At 46.4% G+C, this 8,772-nt stretch overlaps 1 protein-coding gene across 1 annotated transcript; it reads right to left on the reverse strand.

The window, feature by feature from the left end:
• Nucleotides 1-7,717: 7,717 nt before the first annotated feature.
• LOC147971280 (uncharacterized) lies at nucleotides 7,718-8,542 on the reverse strand. The gene is made up of 3 exons (XM_087522758.1): nucleotides 8,515-8,542; nucleotides 8,075-8,253; nucleotides 7,718-7,993 (listed from the first exon to the last, which is right to left on the reverse strand). The coding sequence occupies exons 1-3, from the start codon at nucleotides 8,540-8,542 to the stop codon at nucleotides 7,718-7,720; spliced, it is 483 nt and encodes a 160-aa protein (XP_087378884.1).
• Between the last annotated feature and the right edge of the window lie 230 nt (nucleotides 8,543-8,772).

The raw sequence follows: 8,772 nt of genomic DNA on the forward strand, positions 1-8,772 counted from the left end.
CAAGTCGAACAGATATCAAGGCAGCATGGGGAAGCGGAGGTGCCCACGTCCCATCAATCGCCACGTGGCGACCAAGGCCACAGGCGGTTGGGGCCCACGGCACTCCGCACTTGCCCTTTGGCTTCGCCTCGAAGCCATGTTCCAGTGCGCCTTGGGCCCGGGGGCTACTGTCGGCGTCTTGGGAACGGGGGTACAAAGACTTGCCTGCCTGCGGCCCATGGCATCGCTCCACCAGCGGCCTGGTATGGCCCATCATCTGCAGCAACAATTCAAGACCCTCGCAAGGGGCCAAGCCTCGCGAGGCGCACGACGCTAGGACCTCCCTGGGGGCAGCCTCACTAGGCTAGCTCCCAAGGAGCGGAGATATCTATGCAAGGGGCACCTCGCGAGGTTCACGTGACGTGAGCCATGACGACCAAGGCCAGGCGGGCGCCAGCGAGTGCAGTGTACTAGTTTCCTCTTTGGTGCTAAAGAGGCAGGCGCAAGCGAGGAGTCCTGAGGCATCAGGCAAAGGTTTCCAAATTAGTGCAACAAGACCAAGGCCGGCAGGACAACAGGATGGAGGTCACCACGGAGCCCACAGCAGTGTCACCACCAGAGCCTTTGGCAGGCGAGGACCACCTTTTGTCGGGATAGCTTGTACTAGCTGTCCCCCCTTCAAACTTGGCCATTGTAGGATCCCTTCCCGCCTAACATTTGGGAAGAGGACTAGGGACTCTATAAATAGGGCTAGCCACCACCGTAGAAAAGGGGGATCATTCGGATCATCCTCACACACATCAGCTCATCAAGCTCAAGAACACCTCTCCTCAGGCGGCAGTTCATCCATTGTACTAGTTCATCCCTAGCCCTCGAGGCAATCCACCACCACCACACTAGAGTAGGGTATTACACCACAACGGTGGCCCGAACCAGTATAAACCTCGGTGTCTCGTGTTCCTTAGGTTCATCGAGCTAGGCCATGGGATTGTCGAGTGAGCGAACTAGGGAGGAAGAGGACTTCATGCGCACCCTCGTGTTCAAACCTCAAGGGTTAGCCGGAACCCACGATCCGACAAAAATAGACCCGAGGTCATAGGTTTCACTAGAGGCTTCTCTTTGAAGAAAACATACGGTGGGTAAACAAATTACTGTTGAGCAATTGATAGAAACACGCATAGTTATGACGATATCTAAGGAAATGATCATGAAAATATACATCACATCCATGACAAGTAGACCGGCTCTGCCTGTATCTACTACTATTACTCCACACATCGACCGCTATCCAGCATGCATCTAGTGTAGTAAGTTACCCAGAACGGAGTAACGCGTTAATCAAGATTACATGATGTAGAGGGACATATCCAATAAATATGGTAGAAACCCCATCTTTTTATCCTTAATGGCAACAATACAAATACGTGCCTCGCTACCCCTAATGTCACTAGGTGAGGACACCGCAAGATTGAACCTATCACAAAGCACCTCTGCCATTGTAAGAAAAAACAATCTAGTTGGCCAAACCAAATCGATAGATTGGAGAGAAATATAAAGCTATCTTAGTCATGCATAAAAGATTTGAGAGAAGACTCAAATAATATTCATAGATAATCTGATCATAAATCCATAATTCATCGGATCTCAACAAACGCACCACAGAAGAAGATTACATCAAATAGATCTCCAAGAACTTCGAGGATAACATTTTATTGAAGATCAAAGAGAGAGAAGAAGCCATCTAGATACTAGCTATGGACCCGTAGGTCTGTGGTAAATTACTCACACATCATCGGAAGGGCAGCAAGGTTGGTGTAGTGGCCCTCCATGATCAAATCCCCCTCCGGCGGAGTGCCGAAAAAGGCTGCAAGATGGGATCTCGCGAGAACAGAAGCTTGTGTCTGTGGAAAAGTATTTTTGGTGTGCCTGCTGATGTAGGGGGGATATTTGGGTCTTTATAGAGTTGGAGTTAGGGTTAGGAGAGCCACGAGGGGGGGGGGCACAAGCCCCCCTAGGGTGCGCCCCTAGGTCTTTTGGCCCCCTCATGGGTCTTCTGGCCTCTTCCCAAAGCTTTGTGGGTGTCTTGTTGTCCAAGAAAAATTGTCAAAAGCTTTGTTCCGTTTGGACTCTGTATGGTATTGATTTTCTGTAAAACTAAAAAACAAGGAAAAAACTGCAATTGGCACTAGGCACTAGTTTAATAGGTTAGTCCCAAAAAATGATATAAAATAGCATATTAATGCATATAGAACATCCAAGATAGATAATATAGTAGCATGTAACAAGAAAAAATTATAGATATGTTGGAGACGTATCAGTGGTCAACGAATGACAACACTCGGAAGAGGACTGTACATGGAGAGGCCGATAGCTGGGACCCACCAGCCACATGGCTGCACGCAAGCAAGGGCCTCCTTATTATGAGCAAAAATTATTCCTCCCCAGACAGCCGGGACCCATTAGCTACATGGTAGCACGCAAGGAAGTGCCTCCTTATTACGCGCAAAGAAAGATTCCTCCCCCAGACAGCTGGGACCACCAGGTTGAAGCGTACGTATTGCATTATCTGTCTAGTCACGAACGTGCATGTACATACTGGTCTCTATCAAGTGAAGAACCATGATCTAGTAAAGGAGGGGCACATGTCATACTAGGAAATTTTGCTCCAAACGTAGCAGTTCAGGCAGTCCCATCTATATCATGTACACGTACGTATAGCCACACTATAAAAAATACGGCCACATACGTACATATGGGCAGGGTCTCAAACATGTACGAGCGCATACAGCCAGGGCTCGTGTACATCGACAGGCAATATGGTAGAGGCAACAAACGAATGCACTAGACGGTGAGGGTATGCAACAATGGCGTCTTGTTCATCGGCAGCCAACCGGCTGGGTCGAAACAGATGAAACAACATCATGTTCATCAGGAGCCAACCAAATGGGTTGGAATGCATCATGTTCATCGTGAGCCATCCGGCTTGGGTGGCACAGTCGATACGGGATCCTGTTCATTGACACCCCATCAGCTGGGGCCTAGGGGTGTGGTGTACCGCAATAGGGATGAAACAGAGTTTTGTTCAATGGCCTACGGTCTAAACATGGTCCTATTCATAGGGAGGGGTGTGGCATACCACAAAAAATGAAACATAGTTCTGTTCAATCGCCTACTATCAAAACAGGACCCTGTTCATCGGGAGGGGTGTGGTGTACCGCAAAATGGCCTCCACAGGCTACTTTTCATCTACCATCAACTTCCTTCCGCCTCCATGGGCTATTGTTCGTCCACCGCCTATGACCTCTAGGGGGTCCTATTCATCCACCCCAACTATCTAGGGTGTGGCATACCACAAAACGGCCTCCTTGATCGATTAGGGCCATGTTCATCCAGTGCCAACAATTTACTACATGATCAGAGTCCTATTCATCCACGGCCAACCCACCGGCTGGGGTGGAGTCTATGTACGCGCACGGCAGCTAGCAACGAGGATTGTTCATCCACGGGAAACCAACCAACTAGTTTAGCACGTCTCGCACAAGGGTTTGGATCGATGCAACCATCTGCTGGTCTCGACTTGACCTACAAATCACACGCGCGGTCATAGCGGGGACTGTTCATCGAGAGGCAACCAACCAGCTAGGTCAAGTCATGTCTCGCTCGGGGGCTCGATGCAACACATTAATCGATCAAGCCAGCAAACTGCGTATACACATGAGTCTCACTCACATCACTCAGGTTCAGTAAGCAGCGAAGGGATCGCTCAGGTTCAGTTAGAAGTGAAGGGATAGCTCAAGTTCATTAGTTGATGGGGATATAGCTATTGGGTATGAACCACCCAGGAGGGGCCGGGTTATACCACGGGCGACTTATCAATGAAGATGGCGGCTCATACAAGCCCATTGACGGCCCAAGACCCAGAGTCGACTTGAGGCCCAAGAGGATGAACCGCCATATGTTCATAAGTTGTTTTGTAAGGCAAGCATAGTTAGTCACCGAGTCGGGCACACTGTGTATGAGCCGGCCGGGACTCTGTGAGCCGCCGGGCATCAACTTGTGTATATAAAGGGATGACCCGGTGGTGGTTTAGGGGCAAGTAACAATAATCGAGAACTAGGTCGAGCGTATTCGCTCCCTGGTAATCGAAACCCTAGCAATACAACACATAGCAGGAGTAGGCTTTTACCTCATTGAGAGGGGCCGAACCTGGGTAAACTCTCTGTGTCCTTTGTCCCGCTTAACCCCTTCAAGCTAACCTAGTTGCAATGGCTCCACGACTAAGTCCTTGCGCTAAGACATCTACCATGTCAAGTCCACAACAGTTGGCGCCCACCATGGGGCCAGCGCACGGTGGTTTCAAGTTCTTGAAGGGCAACTTCGAAGGTATCAAGGGATATGCTGTGGGCCGGATGACCAAGAGTCATCGCGGCAAGCTCTACATCAGCGACGTAGGCTAGGGCCCCGAGGCCGTCTCAATCGAGTATGGGTACCGGGTCCCCTTTGGCAGAATCCACGTCTTCATCGGCAAGATTGGTGAACCGGGCCTTGAGCCGGACACCTGCATCGTCATCATCGAGACGGCTCAGCATGCACGACCCACCCAGGTTCAACCTGCCGTGGAGCACACCTTTGTTGGTTTCATCCATGGGGCGGAATTTGAGGAAGGATTTGTGTCTGGTGGTGAGACAACCATCTACTCTGATGTTGAATCATCCACAGGCAAGACCAATTCAATGTATCAAGTGCAAGACGGCCGGCTTGGGGGCTGTTCCGATGGCGACAGTATTCCGGACCCCTATGAGCCGCTGAACAGGGTCGCGTTCTTCATGGCCGGTACACAGCCAGCGCTTGGCTAAACGACCACCGCGACTATGACCTCCAGCTCAACGGCTGCAGCGACGGCTGGTGCTAGCAACTCTGTGCGCCCGCCGGCTCAGGTTCTAACGGAGTTATTGGAGGCTTTGATGGGGGTAGAAGTGACCCCGGAGACTGAGTAACAACATAAGGTGGATGTTGCGAGGTTACGAGATGAGATAGCTCAAGCCAAGGAACAGTTGGCGGCTGAGAATGCTAGGATGGCCACGGAGCAAGCTGCTTTGGACGCCCAAGCACAACAGATTCAGGCATACTCTTTTCGGCTCACCTTGGATCAAAATGCTTCAAATGAAATCATGAGAAGGAGACACCAGAGTCGCTTACTAGGGATCAAAGTCATAGCAACATCAATCTAAGAACATAGTGGATACTAGGGATCAAGGCCTAACAAAACTAACGCTATTACATGATGAATCTCATCCATCTTCTCACTGACCAGCGAGCCTACGAAGGAATTACTCACTCCCGTTGGGGAGCATCATGGAATTGGCGATGGAGAAGGGTTGGTGATGACGAAGAACGAAGATCCCCCTCTCTGGAGCCCCAAATGGACTCCAGATCTACCCTCCCGAGGAAGAACAGGGCTTGGCGGCGGCTCTGTCTCGTGGATCGCGATAATTCTTTCTTCGTGATTTTTTTCTCTGAAAATAGGATTTATAGCGTCGATTTCAGGGTCTCCGGAGCCACCAGGTGGGGACAACCCACCTGGGCGTGCCTGGTGAAGGGGGCGCGCCCTGGTGGTATGTGCCCACCCAGGTGCCCCCCTTCGGTAGGTCTTGGCACCAAAAATTCTTATATATCATATAAAAATTCCCCGCAAAGTTTTGTTCCATTCTGAGAACTTTTATTTCTGCACAAAAAACAACACCATGGTAGTTTTGCTGAAAACAACGTCAGTCCGGGGTTAGTTTCATTCAAATCATGCAAACTAGAGTCCAAAACAAAAGGAAAATCACTAGGAAAAGTAGATACGTTGGAGACGTATCAACTCCCCAAGCTTAAACCTTTGCTTGTCCTCAAGCAATTCAGTTGATAAACTGAAAGTGAAAAAGAAAAACTTTTACGAACTCTTTTGCTCTTGTTTGCATAAATAAGTTTAAACAACACCCAGGTTTTCAGCCAACATTATAACTAACCATGCCGAAAATAACTCTTAAAGATTATATTAACTCATATCAATGGCATAATTAGCTATCGAGCAATAATAAGAGATCTCAAATGGCAACACGTTGTAAAAACAACCATGATATAATATGACAATAGTGGTATCTCGCTAGCCCTTTCTGAGACCGCAAAACATAAATGTAGAGCACCTCCAAAGTCAAAGCAGCGACTAAACATTGTAATTCATGGTAGAAAAGATCCAGTCATGATGCACCCAACATTAGCTACACACAATGCATAAGTCATGACAGCTGTGGTCTCAGGTTCTAGCGCTTGTTTTAGAAGGTGATGACACAACATAAAAGTAAATAGATAGTCCTTTCGCAAAGGGAAGCAGTGATTTGCAGAGGTGCCAGAGCTCAAGTTTTAGAACAGAGATAAATGATAATTTTGAGACATGCACCCTTCTCATTTACTTCACGACTATCAGTTATCAATATCTCCCATGCTAAACAAGCTAGTGGCGGTTCCCAAGCGGTAAAAAGTAAATGTTTTCACTCCATTGGGAGTTTTTGTTTGGTTATTCGAGCGATTAACTCTTTTTGTATTTTGCAGTTTGGGACTAGGCATCCCTATTACCACCCTTTTCTCGTGCGATGGCGAGTGAATAAACACTCGACCTGAGAATAACCCACTTAGCATGCAAGATACCGACTACCTCCTGTCGTTCCATGGACGATCCAGGCACACAAAACAGATATTTTTTTAGAAGTTTTTAGAGGTGGCACATGCAAATTTACTTAGGACGGCAGGGTAATACCGCATATAGGTAGATATGGTGTACTCATCTGGAATTACTTGGGTTCAGGGTTTTTGATGTACAAGCAGAATCCCCACTTAGTACAGGCGAAGGCTAGCAATTAGATTGAGAAGCGGCTAGCTAGAGAGCAACAACAATCATGATCATGCATTATGCATAAGTAACATTGGACACTGGCATGAGTAGGATAGACTGGTGCGCGTCGGTCCTAAACAAACGGTTTTAACCCCTTTCTGCGATGACATTTAGAACCGTCGCCAAGTGAGTGTGTGCGATAGGGTGTCCTTCCCACATGACCTACAATCGTCGGGGATAGGCCCTCTTGGGACCCAGGTTGGGGCCGTGTGCGATCGGGCGAGGCATCGAAACCCAATCATTTTCGTAGGTATGTACATCCCACACGGTAATCCGAGAAAATCATTTCTGTAGGTATGTACATCCCACATGGTGAATCCCAGAAAATCATTTCCGTTCGTATGTATATCATACACAGTCAATCCAAGGAATACGTTTCCGTTCTTATGTATATCCAACACAGTCAATCCAAGAAAACGTTTCCGTTCGGATGTACATCCCACACGGTTTTATGTATACACTCGTGTGTGAAAGGTGTAACTATCACACACGGTCTGCCTTGGTTAACTATTTGCTTTCATTAACTACATCACACACGATTTGATGTAGAAAACTGTGTGGCATTGGGCTATCCATCACAAGCGCTTTTACTACAAGAACCGTTTGCAAAGTTCTATGACTGTCTATTCTCTTTTTATTTTTTCCTGTAATTTATTATTCTAATTGGAAATTTTGAAATAGGAAACATGCAATTCAAATTCTTAGCACAATGGTTCAACAACGAATCCATAAATAAAGTTGCCAGTACAATATGTTCAGTAATTACAGTATTAGGCAACAATTAACTATGATGAACCACAATATTTAAAGGCAGTAAAGGTGAAGAGACAAGTGTAAATCATTTTGACTGCCGACAGTGTTGAAGAAGCGGAATACCCATAATGTGCCTTCCTGCATGCCATAGGCATGAACCACTTTTGTCCAACCCCTTGTGACGATCACCCGCCCATCCTTCACCATCTTCAGGAAGACTTCTAGAGCATTATCATGGTAGCATGAATTATATACTTTAACCTTAGTTGCCTCCACTCTTGTCATGTAGTTTGCAAGGTAATCATCAGTAAATAGCTTCGGAAACCACTGAAAAGAAAAAAAATATCCGATACTGAGGTCTAATAGAGTAACTTGTTGTGGCAGGGGGAAAAGGCAATACATTATTACCATCCTAAAGTTCACTGTTGTCTTCGACAAAGTGTAAATAAAGAGCTTAATTCCAATCACATGCTTCTTTCGCCTAACAATCTTTCTTAGTTTCCTCACTTGACGCTTGTTCATGAATATCTCATTACCCCATACACAAAAGGGATCGAAGCGTGGATCAGTACCGCTCATATATGTACCTACAAGCAACCAGTAAATGTTAGAAGCTAAGCTGAGATTGCACAAATGATGTAAAATACAACTACCTATGTTCCTAAGTACAAGTATTTATTCTTTGATATTTCAATATGAACTACATACGGATATATATAGAATTATAGATATAGTTTAGATTAGAATCTAGATTCACTCATTTTGCTCCTTATGTAGTCTATATTGGAATCTCTAAAAATACTTTTATTTAGGAATAGATGGTGTATAAGACATGGGATGCAGCTAACCTCGACGGCAAACAACAACATCGCCCATTGTAGCCCTGTGTAAGTACATGGAAAGCCAATGTTAACTCCAATAGGGTTAACATCCACCAAAAATAGCAAATGGTAATAAAACGGCAGCATCTGTAGTGATATATTCATTTCGAAAGAGTAGCATGGTAGCAAAGGGACGGATTAAAAATGGATACAACTATTAATTGCAACAGGCTTAACAACATCCTAATTCATGTTTTGTAAGTTTGTAGCCATTGAAATACAACT

Source organism: Triticum urartu, chromosome 5A (genome assembly GCF_056163025.1).
Source record: "Triticum urartu cultivar PI428250 chromosome 5A, HENAU_Tu73, whole genome shotgun sequence".
Taxonomy (NCBI): domain Eukaryota; kingdom Viridiplantae; phylum Streptophyta; class Magnoliopsida; order Poales; family Poaceae; genus Triticum; species Triticum urartu.